Here is a 25,473-nt window from a genome sequence, read left to right on the forward strand (position 1 = left end):
GATGAGCAGGGTAAGGCCAGACTGCTGGGTTTAAACAAACTGACAGATGGACAGTCCCAGAGCAGAGCCAAGGAGATAAGAGGATTTATGTTTTTTTTTAACGCAATGCCTAACACTTGTCATGTTCTTTTGCTCCGAGATCAACTGAGTGTCAGGGAGAGGCAGAGAGAGAGAGAAATGGACTCAAATACAGACAGAGAGAGAGGTGTGTGTGCGTGTGTGTGTGTGTGTGTGTGTGTGTGTGTGTGTGTGTGTGTGTGTGTGTGTGCGTGTGTGCGTGTGTGCGCGTGTGTTTGTAGTCTGTTTGGCCAGAGAGTGTTTTTCCTCTTTATGTTCACCGTCAGACTACAGTGAGTAAGTATTTCTGATCGCCCTTCTGTTGCTCCTGGGCTGCTGTCAGCACTGGCGCCCTCTCTTGGCAGGAAGGCACCTTGCAGGCCTGGTAGAGGATGACAAAGAGGATGAGGGTGAGGACGCCCACTACAGAGTTACACACTATGGCCATTATGGCCCATACAGAGAGACCTGTCCTCAGCTCTGTCTCCATGTTCAATTTCCTGGTTCACCCTAAAATCCAACTTCGGTGGATAGAAATAAAAATCCTTAATGTTCCACTCAAGCCCGAATCAGTGGTTTACTGGCACATCCTAGTCAATGGACTGCTGTGGGCTTCATGGCTTTGGCTGACTGATGCTGTGCTGTCCCTTCTGTTAGCCCCAATAAGTGGCCCCTGAGAAAAGAGGGAAATAGGAGATGTAATACATTGACATGTACACGCACCCATTAAACACTGGATTCTTACACAAACACATATGCACATACATACATACACACTGAGATAATGGGCAGTCTTTTCCAGGGGTCAGGACCTCCATGTGCAGGGACAATGTACCCGAGGTGAACATGTTCTTCCCTGAGGGGACCTACTCTTTAGGCCAGGCTAACACGCTAGAGGGGTTAACTGGGGACGGATTACCATATCATTAACAGGTGATTCACCTCAGATCGTAATCTGAGCCAGTTTTCTACAGCAGGAAAATGACCCTACAGCAACAGGAAATGTGAATTATTACGTGGATTATAATTGATGGACATTTTTGTGGGAGTTGATATTTTTTTCGTAGGGGACTTCAGAAGCATTGTAGGAAGGTTCTCCTGCAACAGAGTAATCAAATTAAGGTCCTACATCTGTAAGGTGTCCAGTGCAGTCAAACATTTGATTTCCCTGTGTTTTATATATATTTCCACACTATGAGGTTGGAATACTACTGTGAAATTGTGAAAATGATGATAATGGTGATTTACTGAGGAAAAATGTACTTACTACGAATGTGATATGTGGTTGTCTCACCTAGCTACACTATCTTAAGATGAATGCAGTAAATCGCTCTGGATTAGAGAGTCTGCTAAATGACTAAAATGTCAATGTAAATAATGCCCTTTTAATGTAAGAGCTGTTTGAAAAAAGGCTGCCTGAAATTTCAGCCTGTTTTGGTGGGATGGAGTTTTGGCCTGCCTGGTGACATTATTGTTAAGAAGTTAACAGACCAATAAGAAAGAGAGTTCCAAACCTCTCTGCAAATAACAGATTGTTTTCAGTGTTTCCCCTCCCCACTCAGACATCTCCTAAACAGTCCTAGCAAAGTTCTTGCTTGAGAAATTGCTCTTTTGCTAAGAACATGTTTTTGATCACGTTTATTGAAAACAATCACAGTAAAGTACTTTGTACATTTGTTACCCAGTTATGATTTTAACATTGAGATAAAAACAGCTGCATTGGACCTTTAAAACTGGAACGCTTGACTGGTGGAACTGCCACTTCCGTTTTGGATATTACAACAATAAAGTTAACGCCAACAACAAACACTTCCCCCCCCCCCCCTCTGACATCATTAGACGTGCGATAGAACAGCAGAATATGTACCGCAATTTCTAATACCACGCTGTCGGAGCCTCCTCTCCTCCGTTTCCCCTCTGTTACATCAACACAACAAAAACAATAACGAAGGTGGTGGGGGAAACAGTGGCGCTGTTTCCACTGACAAACCACTGAGCTGGCATCATACATTGAAAGCACTGTTCTTAGGAGTGCACTATACTTCAATCATTGCTAAATATTACCAACATACAGTGCCTTGCAAAAGTATTCGGCCCCCTTGAACTTTGCGACCTTTTGCCACATTTCAGGCTTCAAACATAAAGATATAAAACTGTATTTTTTTGTGAAGAATCAACAACAAGTGGGACACAATCATGAAGTGGAACGACATTTATTGGATATTTGAAACTTTTTTAACAAATCAAAAACTGAAAAATTGGGCGTGCAAAATTATTCAGCCCCCTTAAGTTAATACTTTGTAGCGCCACCTTTTGCTGCGATTACAGCTGTAAGTCGCTTGGGGTATGTCTTTATCAGTTTTGCACATCGAGAGACTGAATTTTTTTCCCATTCCTCCTTGCAAAACAGCTCGAGCTCAGTGAGGTTGGATGGAGAGCATTTGTGAACAGCAGTTTTCAGTTCTTTCCACAGATTCTCGATTGGATTCAGGTCTGGACTTTGACTTGGCCATTCTAACACCTGGATATGTTTATTTTTGAACCATTCCATTGTAGATTTTGCTTTATTTTTTGGATCATTGTCTTGTTGGAAGACAAATCTCCGTCCCAGTCTCAGGTCTTTTGCAGACTCCATCAGGTTTTCTTCCAGAATGGTCCTGTATTTGGCTCCATCCATCTTCCCATCAATTTTAACCATCTTCCCTGTCCCTGCTGAAGAAAAGCAGGCCCAAACCATGATGCTGCCACCACCATGTTTGACAGTGGGGATGGTGTGTTCAGCTGTGTTGCTTTTACGCCAAACATAACGTTTTGCATTGTTGCCAAAAAGTTCAATTTTGGTTTCATCTGACCAGAGCACCTTCTTCCACATGTTTGGTGTGTCTCCCAGGTGGCTTGTGGCAAACTTTAAACAACACTTTTTATGGATATCTTTAAGAAATGGCTTTCTTCTTGCCACTCTTCCATAAAGGCCAGATTTGTGCAATATACGACTGATTGTTGTCCTATGGACAGTCTCCCACCTCAGCTGTAGATCTCTGCAGTTCATCCAGAGTGATCATGGGCCTCTTGGCTGCATCTCTGATCAGTCTTCTCCTTGTATGAGCTGAAAGTTTAGAGGGACGGCCAGGTCTTGGTAGATTTGCAGTGGTCTGATACTCCTTCCATTTCAATATTATCGCTTGCACAGTGCTCCTTGGGATGTTTAAAGCTTGGGAAATCTTTTTGTATCCAAATCCGGCTTTAAACTTCTTCACAACAGTATCTCGGACCTGCCTGGTGTGTTCCTTGTTCTTCATGATGCTCTCTGCGCTTTCAACGGACCTCTGAGACTATCACAGTGCAGGTGCATTTATACGGAGACTTGATTACACACAGGTGGATTGTATTTATCATCATTAGTCATTTAGGTCAACATTGGATCATTCAGAGATCCTCACTGAACTTCTGCAGAGAGTTTGCTGCACTGAAAGTAAAGGGGCTGAATAATTTTGCACACCCAATTTTTCAGTTTTTGATTTGTTAAAAAAGTTTGAAATATCCAATAAATGTCGTTCCACTTCATGATTGTGTCCCACTTGTTGTTGATTCTTCACAAAAAAATATAGTTTTATATCTTTATGTTTGAAGCCTGAAATGTGGCAAAAGGTCGCAAAGTTCAAGGGGGCCGAATACTTTCGCAAGGCACTGTATATCATAGATGTCATCTAATTGCAAATTCTAATTTGTTTGTGAAGTAGACCCTATGATTGTGTGTTTAGTTGCAGGTTTGTGGATGTGTTGATATCAACCTGGGCCTGTACATGTGTGACTGAGTGAGTTTGATTGGGTCTGTTTCAGTGAATATCATTCCAATTACACTTCAATATAGAGAACAACCTCACACATTTCCCCATGCAACGATAGAGTGAGGTGAATTTAGAGACACGCTGCTGTTGAAAACTGATTTCAAACTTCTCTCCACTCTCCCTGCCACTCTTAGCCAATCCAAATCAAGACAGGTTTACTTCCTAATAAGGGTTATGGCAATGATGCACTTGATTGACTTAGAGTTAATATTATAACAATGGGAATGGGTGGGATTTCTTGGCTGTGCCATCAGGCCACGTGAGATCCAGGCTCTTTGCCAGCTCTAGAATGTTCTGTAGAACTCTATTACTGATGAGAGGGGAAATGAGACCACAGGGTATCAAAAATAGGAGAGGAGATAGATTAGCTACCCATCTTACTGGAGAGAAGAAGAGACCATCAAGTTTAAATGGACATTTATATTGACAGTGGAGATCATCATTTAAAGTAATTTCACGAGGCGCCACTTGCCAGATCACGTCATTCTAAAGCATGCCTTTCTTCCCTGCGGTCTTGCGAGCAGGGAAATGCGGTGAGACATCTCACTAATATTATCATATAACTGGGGTTACTCAAATAACCCTAAGTTCTATTTCAAATACAAATGTTGATGTCTCAATATGGAATATGGCCAACTCCTGAAGCTAGGGTAGTCCCAACAGCATCACCACTCAGTGATCCCGACACTGAGGACAATATGTACCAATGAAGGTACAGTGACATCCAGTCGGCAAAACCTCATACATGTATGATGAGTGGTGCATTTGAACAGCATTTGCTGTATGATGGGTGATGGGGTGATGCATTTGAACAGTGCCCAAGAATGAGCCCTCGGGTCCTCAGCGGGCTGTAAACACTTGCTTTGGTAAGCAAATATAATACCTTCCACTATCCAACGGGATAACCGTTGCAGGGGGGCCCCAAGACATTAAGAGTTGGGCACTCTTACGCCATGCTCCTCTGTTAGGAGAGCCGAACTGTGGGTTTCTAGCCTACTGCGTCGCTGGGGGAATTGCTTTATAGAAAACCCTGGTGCCAGCGAGTTGCCCTCTATCTGCCACGAAGCCTTGGCTCGTAGAGGCGAAGACCAGTTTGCCACGGTACCCAGGTCAGCGTGCAAGCAGAGGTTAAAGGCTTCACCTTCCTTCTTGCGAAGTTTGCGCTTCTGCCGGCGACAGAAGGCCCTAACGGTTCCTTCGGCATGATAGTAGCATCAAGGAAATCTGCCTTTTCTGTGTCCGAGAGGCTGGACAAGTTGAGCCACAACTCCCCATCATCAGAAGACTAACGGCACTAATGGCACGCCCACAGCCTTGGATGGCACCTCTGGAGGCCTGGAGGTTGATATCTGCACTGGCACAGATCTCATCCCATCGGTTCTGGTTGGCTGAGCCTTTGATGAAAGGTCCAATACAGACGTTTTTATCTCAGTATCATTTAAGTTCTGGGTAACAATTAAGTACCTTAATGTGATTGTTTTCAATTAAAATGGTAAAAAAAACAAACGAAAATAGCTTCTTAGCAAAGTGCAATTTCTCAAGCAAGAATCTTGCTTGGACTGTCTGGGAGTGTCCTGAATGGGGAGGGGAAAACTGAAAACAATTTGTTATTGGCAGACAAGTTTGGAACTCTCTTTCTTATTGGTCTATTAACTAATTTACAATCTGGCAGGTCAAAACTCCATCCCACCAAAACAGGCTGAAATTTCAGGGGCTTTTCAAAAAGATCTTACACTAAAAGGCTATTATCCTAATTTTCACAATTTCAACCTTGTGTGAAAATATGTATATAAAACACAGAGACATCTGTTTTGTACTACACTGGGTGTTAAGAGATTGCCCATCTCTTGTAAATTGTTGCTTGAAAATTGGCCCGGTAAGCCAACAGTAGGGACTTTAGCTTCAATGCGTGTACTGAACATGTCGCAATCACGTAGACCTTTCAGAATATGGAAACGGTGAAGTGCTCCGTCTTACCAGGGAGAGTAGTGCCGGTTATAGATGAGGCACTGGGGTAGAGGTGGCCAGTCAATGACAGCTTGACCACCAGCTGCTTGTCAAGGCCTATCTCCTCCATACCCTAAATGTCCATGCCAACAAAGTGCCTGCTTTGGACCTTGCTGAAAAAGGGCTTTCCCCAGTCACCTTTGACTAATACCATGCTAGCTCGGACCACTGAGAGGAGTTGCTTCCCTGGGGGGGTGCGAGAGGGGAGTCTCCTCCCATAGAACTAGTCCCATGGGTGCAGGCCCGTCGATTCTGGGTTGAGTGGGTTGAGCTAAACGCAAGAGTAGACCTAGCAATTCTACCCTTCCAGGTAAGAAAAGCTAGTTTGGTATAGCTAGCCTGGTGGTGAGTTACCCAGGTTAGCTAAGCCTTACGGTGAGAGCTATCCCTTTGTAGTGTGGTTAGCTATCCTTCCAGCTAGCTAGCCAAGTTAGCTAAAGCCTTGCAGCGTGGGATAACCAGGTCTCAATAGCTAGACACTAGCTATCAAGAGAGACTGAGGAGTAGAAAATAAATTCTACTCGAAGCAAAACTTTCCTCATATCTGTTCTAAAAAAAAGCAGGCCCCAGAAGTAACTTAGGACAGACTGACTGAGAAAATGTCAGTTGGATTTCAGTGACGAGTGAGTCCAAAGTGTACGATACGGGCCGGTGCCCTCTCCACCAGACATGGTCAATACAATGAAACCCACTGCCAACTGTTATGCAATGGCTATGTGGATAACAATAGTTTGTTAGAATGGGGTGGACGTGGATGAGCGGCTTGGATTCTGTTCTCTGGACAAACAATAAGAGAGTGTGTGTGTGTGTGTGTGTGTGTGTGTGTGTGTGTGTGTGTGTGTGTGTGTGTTACACATAGGCCTACTGTTCCAAATAGCAGATTTCAACTACACATGCAATAGTTGGCTGGGAAATGGCTATTTGGACAACAAAAGGGTTTTGTGCAACTGTGCAACTGTGCAACTGCAACTTCAACTTGTTCTCTTCTAATGATAGCTATTCTAGTCATCATCAATTAGTTAGACCAATAGGCACTAAAACAGTGCCCATCACAAATTCAATCTCACTCACTCACTCGTAGCTGCTTCATTTAGCAGATTGCACCGTCTGGAATTACCATATTCATAGATCCTCTCCAAACATCTCCATAAGTCGACCAGACTCTACAATGGATTCCGTTGCCTCCTCAGGAATAAAGTTAAGCCAAGAAAGCACACTATTATTGTTTTACAAGGCTGTTGCCACCAAGTACCAGGCAAATCTTCCCAACAGTTCTTAGTGGTTCAATATCCACTGCGCACTGCTTGAATGAGAGAGAGCCTGCAAGGTCCAACCAGTTAGCAGACGGGTGATTCGAGCGAGGCGACAGAGTAGTGACGCCACTGTCAATGTGGATCACTGTGATGTCGCACACACACTCCCTCTCTCTCCCTCCCCTCCCGCTCCCTGCTCAGGCATGGAGGAATCACAGTTAAACTGAGCTATTTTAAGTAGCCTATAGAGAACATCCAGTAAACGGCTTTCTCTCCCACACTATGTGGTGCCTTGATCATAGGACACTGTCATATGCACTGTCCCGTTGGAGCTTGCATCACACCGTATGGAGTTGTTGTAGGGGAAAGCTTTGACGTCCTGACTTTAAATTATTGTCACTTGAATTTACAGCCAAATTAGCCTATTGTCTTTAACTTATAACCACATATAGCTAGAAAACTGCACGATTTGGGGAGGTGGGATTTGCGCATTTAGCATTCAAGGCGGCAAGCTGTCTCCCGGTGCTCCTTTCAGAGCATGAGGGGGGTGGGGGAGGGGGAGACAAAGCTCTTTTCAGACCAGACCCCCACGTCAGACAAAAGCTGCCCAGAGAAAGCTGGCTAGAGATCCCCAGAGCAACAACAGATTCAAGCAACTATTTTAACAGTACAACCTGGGTTCTGTCCAATGGTCATTAGAATTATTGATTTATGCCAATATTCATGTAGAATATAATTTTTTATATTCCGGATGGGTTCAGCGTGAACGAACATAACGTTTGTTTACACATAAACAGTTTAGCTTAAGATTTGACTGACTTTAATTGGCCCCTTGATGTGTAGCTTCAAAATATGTTTTAAACTATTGTGTGCATGCATAGACACTGAGAAAACATACACTAAGATAATGAGAAATTCAATGTACTTTACGCACATGTCCATGCACGGCACGCACACACACACACAGTCGATGTGACAGTGAACTTCTCTAATCGGACATGAGATGTCTACTGTCAGCCTGTCAATGAATCTTCCCTCATTTAAGAATTTCCCTGTCAATAAACAGCAAGTATGTTTGCGTGTATGTGTGTGTGTGTGCTCGTGTGTACGTCTGTATCTCTGTGAGTGTGTGTTTGGGGACGTGCAAGCAAGTGAGCGTGGGCTCGAGTGAGAGAGAGAGATGGATACGAAAAATGTCTAGTAAATTCTAATTTAAACATCATTTTCCCTATAGCCCTCATTCTGTGGCGTTCTCATTCCCAGCCTGTCTGCCAAGTCTGTGTAGTGTAATCACATCGAAAGCCGAAGATGTAGGAAGACTTTATTGAGAGCAGAATACATCTGGCCTGGCTCACCCATTAATTAAACCCTTCCATTCTCAGAGTATGTATGACAGCATAAAGTGGAAAACTAGATGTCTATCTTTCTGAAGTGGGGTGAACATACAGGTCTACGTTTTACTCTTCTAAAAACAAGCCCGCATTTCATTGGAAGGATATCACCCTCACACATTCTCAAGTAGAATGTCTCAAAACGCTCCTATTAGCAAATATTAGGTATACAGCATGAAAAATCAGAATGCCAAAATGATTGATCAAGTACTGAATGTATGGAGATACATGTATAGATAGAACTCCAACAAAGGAAACATCTTATGGAAATCCTTTCTCTTTATCTTGAGTGACTGAGGACATCTTGTGGCATGAACATAAAATACATCACAAAGCCATTTTGCTGAGTCCTTTTTTTATTGGACTCATTTCCCCATTCTGCTCCACTTTAGTTGCTCATCATAGCCTGAGAAAATAGACAGACAGAACAGGACAAGTCATTGGTGACATTTCCTGAAAAGGTTTTCCCTCATCATCAGCATCCTGGAAAAACCGTGTAGCTCACTTTTGGGGATTTCATTTTCTATATATACACATCAATCATTCCCCTCCATGTTCTGTGAAAGTTCCATGACTCTAGGACTAAACAATTCATCCATTTGAAAAAAATGTTTTTTTTTTGCAATGTCTGAAAAGTCGACATTATCGAGATGTAAGGTTTTTCCAGAATGCCGACGTCGGGCTAATTAACACTGTAATGACGCGTGTAAACCTTAGCTCTGTGAGTCATGTCAACATGTCCTTTTACCTGGTCGATCCAGTCATTGAAGTTGGAGACGCGGGTGAAGACGGTGGGCTTCTTCGCGTAGTTGCAGCCCAGACCAGAAACAAAGCTGGCAATACCATGGACCTCCCATACTCCCTCTGGGTTCTTGCAGTTCAGGGGCCCACCAGAGTCACCCTATAGGAGAAGAAGAGGGAATTTATTTCATACTTAACCAAAGACATGCAACAAGGCATACATTTTCACCACCCTTGGATTTCTTCACATTTTATTGCGTTACACAGTGGGATTAAAATGGATTAAATTGTCAATATAAGTCAATGATCTCACAAAATACTTTGTAAATGGAAGAAAAATATATACATGAGTCAATACGTGTTAGAAACCCCTTTGGCAGTGATTACAGCTGAGAGTCTCCTTGACTACGTCTCTAAGACCTTTGCACATCTGGATTGTGCAATATTTGCCCATTATTGTTTTCAAAATTCTTCAAGCTCTGTCAAGGTGTTGAGGATTATGACCAGACGGCAATTTTTAAGTCTTGTCATAGATTTTCAAGCAGATTTAAGTCAAAACTGTAACTTGGCCATTGACTGTCTTCTTGGTAAGCAACTCCAATATAGATTTGGCCTTGTGTTGTAGGTTATTGTCCTGCTGAAAGGTGAATTACTCTCCCAGTGTCTAGTGTAAAGCAGACTGAAGCAGGTTTTTCTCTAGGATTTCGCCTGTGCTTAGCTCCATTCTGGAAAAACTCCCCAGTCTTCGCCGATGTCAAGTACACCCATACCATAATGCAGCCACCAGCATACTTGAAAATAAGGAGGCAGTTACTCAGTGATGTGTCGTGTTGGATTTGCCCCAAAGATAAAACTTTGCATTTAGGACAAAAGGTATATTCCTTTGCAATGTAGTTTTGCAATATTACTTTAGTGTCTTGTTGCATACAATATGTGTATTTTAGTTATTACATTTCTATTAATTGGTAAACATTTGTAAAAATGTTCTTTTCACTTTGACATTATGGAGTATTTTGTGTAGATCCATTTTAATGCCACTTTGTAAATCAACAAAATGTGAAAAAATATCCAAGGTGTGTAAATACTTATGATAACCACTGTATGCATTTATTTGGATATCTATGCATTTATTTGGATATCTATGCATTTATTTGGATATCTATGCATTTATTTGGATATCTATGCATTTATTTGGATATCTATGCATTTATTTGGATATGAAACATTTCATTAAAATTAAAACTATGTGGGGCTTGGTGTCCACTCAACTGACCACATAGGTGGTCAGAGGCTCGATGGGAAGGTTGCCGCACCCAAGGGGTGTTGAGAAAGATACATCTATTTGAACACTGAAGCTAAAAATAGTATCTCTATGCAAGCATTTTGGATTTGAAATAAAATATTTCATATGAGGTGACAGTACAGAATGTAACCTTTATTAGAGAGTATTTTCATACATATGTTTTAGAGTTTAGAGATGAAAGCATTTTATGTATCTTGTCCCCATAAGTATTCACTTAAAGTGTATTAAAGTAGTCAAAACTTGTAGTATTTAGTCCCATATTCCAAGCTTGTGACTCTATGAACTTGTTGGATGCATTTGCATTTTGTTTTGGTTTGTTTTGTTATGTTATGCCCAATAGAATTAATGGTAAATCATGTATTGTGTCATTTTGGAGTCGCTTGTATTGTAAATATCAATAGAATTCGTTTCTGAAATCTACTACGTTAATGTGGATGCTACCATAGTTACGGACAATCATGAATGAATTGTGAATAATGATGAGTGAGAAAGAGACACTACATTATCCGAAATACAACCACAACAAACTGCAAATGCATCCAACAAGTTTGTAGTCACAAGCTTGATGTAGCCATTGCGTCCTATGAAAATGGGACCAAATACTACATTCTTTGAGTACTTTAATACACTCTAAGTGAATTTGTCCAAATACAAATGGGGGGATTTGATACTGTACAGAAAGTGCTTTCATTTCTAAACGGTGGAACAGATATGTATGAAAATACTATCAATTAAAAGGTGAAATCCGGTACTATCGCCTCATAAGAAGCATTTCCTCTCAAATCCAAAATGCTGGAGTATAGAACCAAATGAAATCTTTTAGCTTCACTTTACAAAAAAATACGTAGAGGAGTGAATGTAATTCACTAATGTGTTACTCTCACACACAACACAAACACTAACAGTAACACATAAACACTCACATGTACACACACACACACACACACACACACACACACACACACACACACACACACACACACACACACATATATATAAACAAACAAACAAACAAAAAATATGCTCATGCACAAACACATATATCACACACAATACATACTCTGTTTCTCTTTCTCTTTCTCTGTGTCTCTCTGCCTCTCACATCTCCCAGGGGTACTCACGTTACAGCCAGCGACAATGCCATCTCCTCCGGCACACACCATGGTGGTCCTGAGAGCAATTCCCCACCAGTCGGGCTTGGAGCAGGTGGCGTGGTCCACCACAGGCATCAGAGCCTGCTGCAGGTTATCAGCAATGGGGCCTCCGGCTAAAACACACACACATGTCAATCTGCAGCTAGTTACCCTACAGGAACACACATGAAAGTGATCATCAAACACGCACACACACACACACACACACACACACACACACACACACACACACACACACACACACACACACACACACACACAGAGAGAGAGAGGCTTACTGTAGACCCTTCCCCAGCCAGTGATGTAACAGGGGTACTGGTTGTCCAGTACAGTGCCAGCAGCAGGGATACAGCCAAGCTGCACATGGTCAGTCAGGGTCACATGCTCAGACAACTTGATCAGGGCAATGTCATTTCTGGTCAATCAGAGACAGGGGAGGAACACAGAGAGAGAGATACGGTTGTAGAAGGAAAGGATAGACAGGTGATGCCACTGAAAGTCAGCCCAGTTTATATGTTGATGTACTGCAAGTATATAAGGCTACTCATAATGCTCTACATATCCAGTGTTGTTTAGGTAAAGACTAAAAAACAAAGCTTTGCTTTCTTCCATTCGGTGCTGATGATACAACCCTTAGCAATCCATCAGATCTTTATTGTCAATATCTGTTTTCTTAGTGTAGCATTCAAGGTTTGTTGTGCTAGCCTGTCTATTTGTGGACCTTACTCTTACCCGAAGGCCACAAAGATGGGGTTCCACTTCTCATGGACAACAAGCTTCTCAGGGATGATGGCCTGGGAGCCTTCCTCAGTCTCAACCAGGTTGTGCTTTCCAACGAACACTCTGTAGGACAGGTTGAGGCTGGGAGGGTTGGAGAAGGTTGAATGCTCAGTGATCACAGCATATATGAGCGGAAAACTCTGTCTGTCTGTCTGTCTGTCTGTCTGTCTGTCTGTCTGTCTGTCTGTCTGTGCGAAGGTCTTCTTTGATGCACTGTGTATTTGCGTGTAAATGTGATTGTGTAGCCTCTCTTACTTGATACAGTGCGCAGCGGTCATGACCCAGTTGGTGGCAATCAGAGATCCTCCACAGGTGTGTCTCCACTCACCGTCCCTCTCATACTGCAGAGAGATCTGGAGGGAAAGAAGAAAATGAAAAGAAGAAAGAAAGTATAAAAGAAAGAGAAAAAAAAGAGAGAGTGAGAAATATTGAGGTTGGATAGAACGAGTTACTCCATACAGATACATAATGATGAAAAGTGACCTATGTAAATGCAATCCAGTATTATAATCATTGTACATAGAGAGAGGGAGATAAGGGTGCCAGTGTACCTGCCAGGGCCAGCTGTGAGGCTTGGCGTCCACTCCATTGACCACACGGGTGGTCAGAGGCTGAATAGGAGGGGTGCCGCACCCGAAGGCTAGGGGGGTAGACAGAGAGACAATCAGGGTCAGGTCTTTCTCTCTAACTCAGAAGTTACCAACTCCAGTCCTGGTGAGCTACAGTGCAGGTTATTGTTAAAGCCCAGCACAAGCATATCTGTTTCAGCTGATTAACAAATTATAGTCGCCAGTCTGGTTGAATCAGGTGTGTCAGTGTTGTGCTCAAGCAAAAGCCTGCACACCTTTCAGCTTTCCAGGATTGCAGTTGGAGTCTCTGTCTGATGTCCACACACATAGAGGCTGACACTTACCGCTAGCGATGAGCACTGAGGCCAGAACAATGGGAATCATGTTGATTGATACGTCGTCTGCTTGGCGACAGCATGACACATCCTACTTTAAACCCTAGTCCTCAGGGCTGCCCCGCCCATCTTGATTACACACACTTTCTCATTGGTCCTCCATGACCGCTGTGGATGAAAGAGAAGAAATGTGAAACTGCCGACCAATGGTTTGGGGGGCCTGATCGCCAGCAGACTGCTATTCACATGGAACTATTCACATGGCCTTCACCTCACTTTCCACTCACCTTTCACCAATGTATGTGTATTTCTACATTTCTCAGATACACTAGAATCTGGATATAAACTGTAAGCCATAGAGCTTCACCTAGTTCCTAACATATTGCTTTCACCTGTCCAGTCCTATTCAGTACTGAGAAAGGGAGTGAACAATGCCACAGTCTCTGAACCCATAGCCCACAAACTCCTCCTCTGGATTGGCCCAGTGAGTTACATATGATCCATGGGAATTCAGCACCTGTACCAATGTTGTGCAAGACAGTTAGAGAGTAACCTGTAGCTTACAGAATAAACCCCACTTATGGCAGTTATTAAGCCAAATATTTATTAGTATTACACATGTGCAAATATTATGCATATTGCATGGACATGGATGAAAAGTCCCCTGGTGATTTAAAAGACATGGCTATGGAAAAGAGCAGAGGGAGGTACAATGCACATGAATGTATTATACTATTCAGTCAATGTGTTAATATGTTGGGGTAGGGGGGTTCACTTCAAAGAGGATTGTTGACCATTTATTCTTACAGCACATATTATCGTGTATCCTGGTAAAGAGTCCAGAGAGAGGGTCACAAGCATCTGATTCATGACTTATACATATGGCAAAGGCTGTTTGTGTGTGTGCGTGTGTGTCTGTGTGCGTGTGTGTCGGTGTGCGTGTGTGTGCGTGCCCAAGCAGAAGTGTGTAACCAAAGAAGACATTGTGTAAACATTCAGTGCTACGGTAGGTTCAGCTGACTTGCATAGCATGCTGTTTTACATGCTGTTCGGAGGACCCAATCACAAGGGGAGATCTGGGTGATGCTTTAGTCTCTGGTGATAAACTGGTGGTAAACTGAACTTAATCAGTTTCACTTCTCTGATAGAAGAAGAAATGCAATATACTTGTCAACCACTAGATGAGGCATGATATCCATACACAGGAGTGATATAGCACCAACAAATCTGTGATTGTTCATATACCTATAACACATTATAAAACGGGTGGGTCAAATCCTGAATGCTGATTGGTTAAAACCTCATTCCAGGCAGTGTCGGGAAATCCATAACTAACTTGGTGTTATTGAAACAAGTCATATTTGCTTGTTAAGCTGAAGCTTTAGTGTAAGCTCTGGGATAAGAGACAACACTTGTTCAGGTGTTCTAAAAACAATTGTTTCACAATCTTTTGTTCAGAACGTTTATGTCATGTCAAAATGTGCAGTGCTCTATGTCCTGCTGTTGCACAGTATATTTGACATGTTTTAAGAATTACGCTTTAAACGATCATGCATCGTTTGTAATGGAAAACGGTTTGTGTTTGTTCTGAAATGAACTATAACTGCAGTGTCAGCCAATGGCTGGTGTATGTGTCATAATTCCTGCAGTGACATTATACTTTGTTACTCAATCATGACTAGCCTAATCCTCCAGATAAGGTGTGTAGCCTGTGGTAGAGTAACTGACTGTTAACTCTTAAGTCCTGTTAATTGCTATGACATAAACCTGTCAGCTCTACTGGGGTGGTTCCAGTGTAAACCTGTGTGGTTGTTTATGGAGGCTAAAACTTAAAGGGCTAGTTTAAGATTTTGGCATTTAAGCCCTTTTTTTCTAGTTACCCAGAGTCAGAGGAACTCATGGATACCATTTGAATGTCTCTGCGTGCTGTTTGAAGGAAGTTGAAGGTAGTTTCTGTATGCTAGCTAATCGCATAGACTTCCAGTCATTGCGCTCCGTCTAGTTAGCAATCGCTCCAGAAACTACCTTAAATTTCCGTCAAACTGCACTCGAAGACAACATTTTTATCTATGAGTTCATCGAATTATCTCTTTAAATCAAAAAGACCAAGGCACTTTTATCAGAGAGTTGCAGTTAAAACGCCTGTATTGAATTGGCATCTCTATGTAGTCGTTAAAAGATAAGTTAAAAACAAGGCAAACAAATTGTCTGTGTGTGTTTTTTTTATCAGAGCCGGGACGTGTCAGAGACAGTGTCAGCCACAGTGTTAGAGGGTGGCCTGAGCACAGTTCCACAGTTCAAAGGTTGTCGGTGACTCCCTTCTTTCTCATACTGTTTAAATCCCAGTCAGTCAGTGTGCGTAGAAGCATACACAGGACAACTGGCATGGTGGTGTCCGACTTTTCACCGTAGTAGCCTATGTCTAAATTCTAGTTGGTCTGTGACTTCCTATAGCAAAGCCAGGTAAAAAAATTGCACCCCAGCCGTGAGAAGCACAAAAGAAACTCAGCGAAGACAATGGTGAAGTCATCGCATACAGTATGAATGTGTGTTTGTGTGTAGCATGCAGATGTAACCGATCGTGCAATGACGTCACAGTCTCTGAGACCTGAAGTAGTGTAGACTTCAGGACAAAATGTTGATGTGAACACAAGATCAAACCCTGTGTGTGTTGATTGACTGGCTGGATTACCTATTTCTTCCGCCAAACAAGAGAAAATGTAATCTATGATGTGTGATATCTGAAAGTTGAACATTTGTCTTCTCTCATCATGGCAGCATCTAAGAAGAAATGCTCCTTGGTCACGGGGCTGGAGGGCATTGGCCCCCTGGTGTGTTCTGTTGAGGAGATCCCCAAGCCCACCGCCACGGTGATCAATGGTAATATCCTGGATCCTGCGGAATGGGCCTGGAAAGTATGAGTTTGGCAAAGACAAGTATAAAATAAACTTACACTCAAGACATACAGTGCACACACACACCACACACACACACACACACAAAATAAACATGATGCACGCACAAAGGACACTTATGCCCATATACATACTTGTATGTGGAGCACACACACCAAAAACAAACCCATTTGTCTTTGTCTCTCTCCTCGGCTACAACCACTGGTTTGATGGCATGGCCTTGATGCACCGCTTCCATATCCGTGACGGTGAGGTGACCTATAGCATCCGCTTCCTGCACAGTGACTCCTACGTGCGTGGTTCTGATCCCAACGTACCTTCTCCTCTGTGCAATCCGGTTTCCAAGCTGGTCAAGGGTGGACCTCAGCCATGCAGAAGGTACTAAACGATATCATAACCGCCATCGATATAAGACAGTACCGTGCAGCCATCTTCATTGACCTGGCCAAGGCTTTCAACTCTGTCAATCACCGTATTCTTAACGGCAGACTCGACAGCCTTGGTTTCTCAAATGACTGCCTCGCCTGGTTCACCAACTAATTCTCAGATAGAGTTCAGTGTGTCAAATTGGAGGACCTATTGTCCGGACCTCTGGCAGTCTCTATGGGGGTACCACAGGCTTCAATTCTCGGGCCGACTCTTTACTCTGTATATATCAACGATGTCGCTCTTACTGCGTATGATTCCCTGATCCACCTCTATGCAGACGACACCATTCTGTATACATCTGGCCCTTCTTTGGACACTGGGTTAACAAACCTCAAAAGAGCTTCAATGCCATACAACACTCCTTCCTTGGCCTCCAATTGCTCTTAAACGCTAGTAAAACCAAATGCATGCTTTTCAACCAATCGCTGCCCACACCCCGCCCACCAGACTACTCTGGACGGTTCTGACTTAGAATATGTGGACAACTACGAATACCTAGGTGTCTGGCTAGACTGTAAACTCTCCTTCCAGACTCATATTAAACATCTCCAATCTAAAATTAAATCTAGAATCGGCTTTCTATTTCGCAACAAAGCATCTTTCACTCACGCCGCCAAACATACCCTCGTAAAACTGACGATCCTACCGATCCTCGACTTCGGCGATGTCATCTACAAAATAGTCTCCAACACTCTACTCAGCAAACTGGATGCAGTCTATCACAGTGCCATCCGTTTTGTCACCAAAGCCCCACATACCACCCACCACTGCGACCTGTTTGCTCTCGTCGGCAGGCCCTCACTACAAATTTGTTGCCAGACCCACTGGCTCCAGGTCATCTATAAGTCTTTCCTATTTAAAGCTCCGCCTTATCTCAGCTCACTGGTCACAATAAAAACACCCACCCGTAGCACGCGTTCCAGCAGGCAAATCTCACTGGTCATCCCCAAAGCCAACACCTCCTTTGGCCGCCTTTACTTCCAGTTCTCTGCTGCCAATGACTGGAACAAATTGCAAAAATTGCTGAAGTTGAATACTTCTATCTCCCTCACTAAATTTAAACATCAGCTATCTGAGCAGCTAACCAATCACTGCACATGTACACAGCCCACCTGTAAATAGCCCGTCCAATCTACCTACCTCATCCCCATATTGTTTTTATTTCCTATTTTTTCTATTGTGTTATTGACTGCACGTTTGTTTATTCCATGTGTAACTCTGTGTGTTTGTTTGTGTCACTGTCACGTTCTGACCTTAGTTCCTTTGTTTTGTCTTTTGTTTTAGTATGGTCAGGGCGTGTCTATGTTAGTTTGTCTATGATTTTCTATTTCTGTGTTTGGCCTGGTATGGTTCTCAATCAGAGGCAGCTGTCAATTGTTGTCCCTGATTGAGAACCATATTTAGGTAGCCTGTTTTCCATTGTATTTTGTGGGTGGTTATTTTCTGTTTAGTGTTGTGTTGCACCTTACAGGACTGTTCGTTGGTTGTTTGTTTTGTTTTCAGTGTTCATTAAAATGTGAACACTTACCACGCTGCACCTTGGTCCTCCTCTCCTTCCCCACTACTTTGCATTTTTGCCAGGTCGCAGTTGTAAATGAGAACTTGTTCTCAACTGGCCTACCTGGTTAAATAAAGGTGAAATAAAAAACATTGATTACATGGGTGGGCTGAATTTGTGCCATGTGCAATGTGTTGCAGAACTCATGAGCTGCTTGATTTAGCATGTTTGAAGCCTATAGGCCCATTTATTTGTCAATGCAGCTGTGGTTGGCTGCATCTCACTTTAGTAGGCTATGTTTTGGTTATTTGCATTCGCCTTTTGTTTACTGTGTTTGTTTGTTCTTAATGTAACTAACCTAAATATAGATTTTGTAATGCCTTTATCGATCTGATATTTTGTTTATAGGCCTATAGTAGGCCTACCGCTGTTTTGTTCACATTCATTCGTTTACATTCATAATTGTCGGTAATCTAAGCCAAACTGCTATTCAATATTTTAGTTTTGCATGAATAACTAGGCTACTACTTACAGCATTTAGTTCGCATTATTTGAGTAAAACAGCTGTGTGTACGGCTGAATTCACATAGGCTTATTGCAATAGGAGAATGACCCTATCTGTCTTGTAGCCTATTTTCATTGCCAAATAAGCCTTACTTTACTGTGTCGGGCACAGTCCATTGTGCTGATGCAGCGCAGTAGAGATGGGTACAAATCTTGTGCCCAGCTGTAACTTCAAAAGCGCTCAATGGTCTTGGAGTCTTGGCATTTGAACATTAAGTTTATTGTGGGTTAGTGTGATATACAGTGCATTCGGAATGTATTCAGACCCCTAAACTTTTTCCACATTTTGTTACATTACAGCCTTATTCTAAGATGGATTAAATAGTTTTTTTCCCACTCAATCTACACACAATACCCTATAATTGCAAAGCAAAAACAGGTTTTTAGACACAGAGGGTAGTGCGTACGGCCCAGTACATCACTGGGACTAAGCTGCCTGCTATCCAGGACCTCTACACCAGGCGGTGTCAGTGGAAGGCCCTAAAAATTGTCAAAGACCCCAGCCACCCCAGTCATAGACTGTTCTCTCTACTACCGCATGGCAAGCGGTACCGGAGTGCCAAGTCTAGGACAAAAACGCTTCTCAACAGTTTTTATCTCCAAGCCATAAGACTCCTGAACAGGTAATCAAATTGTTACCCGGACTATTTACATTGTGCCCCCCCCCCAACCCCTCTTTTATGCTGCTGCTACTCTCTGTTTATCATATATGCATAGTCACTTTAACCATATCTACATGTACATACTACCTCAATCAGCCTGACTAACCGGTGTCTGTTTGTAGCCTCGCTACTTTTATAACCTCGCTACTGTATATAGCCTGTCTTTTTACTGTTTTATTTCTTTACCTACTTATTGTTCACCAAATACCTTTTTTTGCACTATTGGTTAGAGCCTGTAAGTAAGCATTTCACTATAAGGTGAAATACCTGTTGTATTCAGCGCATGTGACAAATAAACTTTGATTTGATTTGATTTCTGCAAAGGGCATTCAGAGACCACTCCTGCATTATCTTGGCTGTGTGCTTAGGTTCGTTGTTCTGTTGGAAGGTGAACCTTTGCCTCAGTCCTCAGCGCTCTGGAGCAGGTTTTCAACAAGGATCTCTCTAAACTTTGCTCTGTTCATCTTTCCCTCAATCCTGACTAGTCTCCCAACTGGAGCTGAAAAACATCCCCACAGCATGATGCTGCCAAGACCACGATTCACTGTGGGAACGTGACGCTTTACATTCAGGCCAAAGCATCTTGTTTCTCATGGTCTGAGAGTCCTTTTGGTGCCTTTTGGCAAACTCAAAGCGGGCTGTCATGTGCTTTTACTGAGGAGTGGCTTCCTTCTGGCCACTATACCATAAATGCCTGATTGGTGGAGAGCTGCAGAGATGGTTGTCCATCTGGAAGTTTCTCTCATCTCCACAGAGGAACTCTGGAGCTCTGTCGGGTTCTTGGTTACCTCCCTGACCAAGGCCCTTCTCCCCCGATTGCTCAGTTTGGCCGTGCGGCCAGCTCTAGGAAGAGTCTTGATGGTTCTAAACTACTTTCATTTAAGAATGATGGAGGCCACTGTGTTCTTGGGGATCTTCATTGCTGACGATTTATTTTTGCTACCCTTCTCCAGATCTGTGCCTTGAAACAATTCTGTCTTGGAGTGCTATTGTCATACCTTCGACCTCATGACTTGGTTTTTGCTCTGACATGCACTGTCAACTGTGGGACCTTATATAGACAGGTGTGTGCCTTTCCAAATCATGTCCAATCAATTTAATTTACCACAGGTGGACTCCAATCAAGTTGTAGAAACATCTCAAGGATGATCAATGGAAACAGGATGCACCTGAGCTAAATTTCGAGTCTCATAGCGAAGGGTCTGAATATTTATGTAAATAAGGTATCTGTTTATTTATTTTTAATACATTTGCTAAAAGTTCTAAAAACCTTTTTTTTGCAAGTGTTTAAATTGTGCAGTATTTATAAATAATAATAATAAGAGTCTAGTTGCAGCAGTTGTGATGTGTGTAGCAAGAATATGTGTATGTGTGTGTATGTGTGCATATCTATCTATCTGTCTGTCTGTTTAATTTAGTCACTTGATTTCATGACAATAATAATAATGTTGTTAATAATCATCATAATAATCATAATAATCACTATTATAATGTACCTTTTGACATGTTGATTGGTTGTGTAAATTCACACTCTATTGGCCCATGTGTCTCACCCCAGGATATTTCTACAGCATCATCTGTGTGCCTCAAACTGGGGCTGATGAGAAGGGAGAAGGGGAGGACAAAGGCTGATTTCAGTGGAGCTCAGGTCCTCAGCGTCTGACTCCAGTACACCACCCTAATTCCACAGCTTCGGTATTTATCCATCTCCTCCCTTCCCCTTCCCTTTATCTTTTCTCTTATGCTTCTTTCTCTCTCGACAACAGCGGTGGTGAATACTAATGACTGGTTCTCACTCTCCCCACTTCTTTCTTTACTACTGCAGCTACAACATCTCCAGGATGCCTGTATTCTCTATGTCACTGTCTCTGACTGTTTCTCTAATTCAGCACTGGTTTAAGTATGTTTAAGTGTTTGTGTGCTTTATGCATTTACAGTATGTGACCGACCGGCTCTTGTAGAAAAATTTGAAATTGTGTTTTTTTTACACTGAATAAAAGTAGAGACTCAGAGTTACAAAATTGTATTTCATACAATACAGTTGAGGAACAATGGGAAAGTAATTTTGCTTTGAAAGTTGATAAACTTGTAAACTCATTTTTCTGAAAATGGCCTTTTAAATGCATTGGTACTACTATTGGAGAGCCCTTCCTTGTCTACACCCATTCAGCATCGCTCCCACCCTCTTAAGCTTTAGCCCCAACCATCAGAATGTACTAACAACAGCAGTCTAGCACCCAAGCTAACTTGCTAGCTTCTTCCAGACATCTAAGTGAGAGAAAAGCTCACTGAACATTACTCGCCATGGCAGGGCTGGTTAGGCTGTTATGTTATCCAGAGCGTTGGTGACTGAAATTGTCCTATGGCCGATGAGTAGAGTTGATCCCAACGACAGTCCAGCACCCAAGCTAACTGGCTAACATTAGCGAGCTTGCAAGCTACTTCCAGACACATAATGAGAGAACACCCCACTCTGACCATTTTATTCGCCCTAGCAGTGCTGGCTGTTTTCATGTTATCCAGAGCGTTGGTGACTGTCACTGTGCTAATGGCAACAATTTAATTACGCTTGTTTTGCCGACGTTTACTGGCCGTATTCAACAGGTGTTGAACGTTTGTAAATTCATCAGTAATTATGTGCTCTCTGGCACACTCAGATGAGAGTGCTCTGAAATCGGAGAACTCTCATCTTTCAGAGCCATGGATGCTCTGAAAGATGGCCAGACTGAATTTACGAACGCACCCAAAATGGTTACTTGCACAGTGGAGTCTTTTGTTAAAACATGTAGCTAGCTAGATAGGTAAACAATGAACCATAATCCCAACTCATGAGGTTACTACCCTGCATGAATCTGCAGGTAGCTAACCAACCATGTTCAGTGTTAGCGAGCTAACATTAGGCTATAGCTATCCAAGCAATTGGCTCTTTCTGTCAAAATTAGAAACTTGTAATATCTGAAAATGTAGCTAGCTAGACTATCTTACCCGTATACATCATTCATGGTTGGATGCGGCTCCTGTCGGATGCCATGCTTGCACTTAGTTTGAAGATGTGACACGGAGAGAGGTGTTTTCTCCATCTCCTTAGCTGTCATATTTTCCTCCAGAAAGTGGAGAGCAACACTTATGCAATTTCAATACACAATACATTGTTTAAAAAGTCACATTAGACAGGATTACCTAGACATACTGACCAACTCAAATAGACAGAAGCGTGCTATATGGCAGACCAATCCAAACTCATCTCTCGGCATGTCCAGCCTACTCATTATCTCATTCAATCGTGGCTAGCGGGAAGGTTGCTGACTTTTTGTCTGGCTAAACCAACTAGGCTCGTAATTTAACAATTGTATTCGTATTTACAGATGGCATACATGTTTGTTATTAAGGCACATGAAAGTTCAGATGTTAGAGAACGCATTTCTGCTGGAATCTCGGGACTGATAGGGTTATTAATCATAGGCAATTGGTTTTGTTTTGGAATGTCTGTTTCTGATATTGTATCTATTTCGTAATGGTGATACAATGGTTAATGTTTCCGTTTTCTGGTATGCCAGTTTTATAACTCCCTGTGCAGAAACCTTCCACTGAGACACATCCTACCCCTGAAGGTAACTAGTGACCAAAACCTTGTCTCTCAACCTTTCTGTCAAGCAACTGCAGAAAACACTGGGTGTAGAGAGGTGTGTATGTGTATGTGTGTGTTTGTGTTTATGTTTTACTGACATTTTTATACCATTGTCTGTCTTTTTATACCAAACTAAGGATTGTTGCTCTAAGAGGGGAAGCAAAGCACTCAAGCACAATTGCAATTGAACCAGCAACCCCTTTAGTCATCATACCATAAATGGCTAACTCTGTCTGTTAACACTAAGGCATTGTGACGCATGTTCTGGCTGATGAAAAGAAAAGTTGATGTGTTTGTTGTCATGTCTACCTGACATTCAGTGTATATATATATATATATATATATATATATATATTTTTTTTTTTAAAGAACAAATTCTTATTTTCAATGACGGCCTAGGAACAGTGGGTTAACTGCCTGTTCAGGGGCAGGATGACAGATTTGTACCTTGTCAGCTTGTGGATTTGAATTTGCAACCTTCTGGTTACTAGTCCAACGCTCTAACCACTAGGCTACCCTGCTGCCCCAGGGTGTACCAAAATGTATCCCTTCTGGGTGTGCTACAGTTACTCTGTAATCACTCGGATTTCTATGACGTAGAGTTGCTCCAGTACTGTGACCTGGAGTTCCCACAGATCAACTATGCCCACTACAATGTGCATCCATACCGCGTCCATACTGCTACAACTACGCATGTGGCTTCAGACACAGTGACGCCCTGCTGAAGATTAATCTAGAGACCGTTGTGTCAAATTTTTAAGGGCATAATGCATTTACATTTAATTTGTATAGGCGTGGTGCCACCCTGTTCGGTTCCCATCTGAGCCTGTGTTTGTTCCTGCACCCAAAGCAACAGAGGAGCACGATGGTGTGGTCATGTCCGTCATCATAACACCCAGAACAGTAAACAACAACAAAAACTAAACAGAAATGGATATTCACCATCAATATATGACCTAAGACATAACATTGTACAAACCTCTCTATATTTCTGTTTCCAGGAGAAAATCATTTTCTTGCTGGATCTGGATGCTAAGACCTTCTGAGCTGGGCAGAGGTTCCAGTCAACATTCCATATGGAACTCATGGAGTTTTTAATGAAATGAGCTGAAAATGCAAACCTCACAACCCTTTCAGCATTCTGCTAGTGAAATTACTCCAGCCATGGATGTCTCTTCTGATGCTGTTAAGATAACATCTCTAACTACTGAAGTACTCTTGGACCCTTCACGTCACAGCCAGAGGAGGAAGGCCCTCCCCTATGAGTCTGGTTCCTCTCAAGGTTTTTCCTTACCACCGTCGTTCTGATGCTTGCTATTTGGGGTCTAGGCTGGGTTACTGTAATGATAATAGTAATAGATAGGATTTTAAAAACACCATGAAGCATTTTGTGCAAACTGCTGATGTAAAAAGGGCTTTAGAAATAAAATTAATTAATTGATTGATTTCACAGAACTCCTTAGGTACTGTCAAAATTAATCTGTAATGTTTTGTTGTACACTACAGGGCATTCGGAAAGTATTCAGACCCCTTGACTTTTTCCACATTTTGTTACGTTACAGCTTTATTCTAATATGGATTCAATTACATTTTTCCTCATTAATCTACAAACAATTCCCCCTAATGATAAAGTTATTTTTTTTATTTTTTTAATTTTTTTACCTTTGCACATATATTAAAAATAGAAACAGAAATACCTTATTTACATACATATTCAAACCCTTTGCTATGAGACTCAATTGAGCTCAGATGCATTCTGTTTCCATTGATCATCCTTGAGAAGTCCACCTGTGGTAAATTACATTGATTGGACATGATTTGGAAAGGCACACACCTGTCTATATAAAGTACAACAGTTGACAGTGCATGTTATAGCAAAAGCAAAGTCATGAGGTCGAAGGAATTGTCCGTAGAGCACCAAGACAGGATTGTGTCAAGACACAAATCTGGGAAAGGGTACCAAAATATGTCTGCAGCATTGAAGGTCCCCAAGAACACAGTGGCATTGAAGGTCCCCAAGAGTACAGTGACAATCGGGGGAGAAGGGCCTTGGTCAGGGAGGTGACCAAGAACCAGATGGTCACTCTGACAGAGCTCCAGAGTTCCTCTGTGTCAATGGGAGAAACTTCCAGAAGGACAACCATCTCTGCAGCACTCTACCAATCAGGCCTTTATGGTAGAGGGGCCAGACAGAAGCCACTCCTCAGTAAAAGGCACATGACAGCCTGCTTGGAGTTTGCCAAAAGGCAGCTAAAGGACTCTCAGACCATGGGAAACAAGATTCTCTGATCTGCGGAAACCAACATTGAACTCTTTCACCTGAATGCCAAGCGTCACAT

At 42.4% G+C, this 25,473-nt stretch overlaps 1 protein-coding gene and 1 pseudogene across 1 annotated transcript; one reads left to right on the forward strand and one right to left on the reverse strand.

Moving 5' to 3' along the window:
• Positions 1-8,809: 8,809 nt before the first annotated feature.
• LOC139389415 (elastase 3 like) lies at positions 8,810-13,492 on the reverse strand. The gene is made up of 8 exons (XM_071136158.1): positions 13,448-13,492; positions 13,086-13,174; positions 12,790-12,887; positions 12,487-12,615; positions 12,033-12,169; positions 11,722-11,867; positions 9,305-9,457; positions 8,810-8,962 (listed from the first exon to the last, which is right to left on the reverse strand). Exons 1-8 carry the CDS (start codon positions 13,485-13,487, stop codon positions 8,945-8,947), a joined length of 810 nt encoding a protein of 269 aa, XP_070992259.1. The 5' UTR covers positions 13,488-13,492; the 3' UTR covers positions 8,810-8,944.
• A 2,717-nt stretch (positions 13,493-16,209) lies between these two features.
• LOC139390227 (carotenoid-cleaving dioxygenase, mitochondrial-like) lies at positions 16,210-24,245 on the forward strand (annotated as a pseudogene).
• Positions 24,246-25,473: the final 1,228 nt, after the last annotated feature.

The sequence above is a fragment of the Oncorhynchus clarkii genome, chromosome 30 (assembly GCF_045791955.1).
Source record: "Oncorhynchus clarkii lewisi isolate Uvic-CL-2024 chromosome 30, UVic_Ocla_1.0, whole genome shotgun sequence".
Classification (NCBI taxonomy): Eukaryota; Metazoa; Chordata; class Actinopteri; order Salmoniformes; family Salmonidae; genus Oncorhynchus; species Oncorhynchus clarkii.

Excerpts from the sequence above, each read along its gene's own strand:
- LOC139389415 (XM_071136158.1), bottom strand. The coding sequence starts at position 13,487 with ATGATTCCCATTGTTCTGGCCTCAGTGCTCATCGCTAGCG. Across the intron at positions 11,868-12,032 it reads TGGCTGGGGAAGGGTCTACA|CCGGAGGCCCCATTGCTGAT; the intron begins GTAAGCCTCTCT and ends TGTGTGTTTTAG. Across the intron at positions 9,458-11,721 it reads GCATTGTCGCTGGCTGTAAC|GGTGACTCTGGTGGGCCCCT; the intron begins GTGAGTACCCCT and ends CTTCTCCTATAG.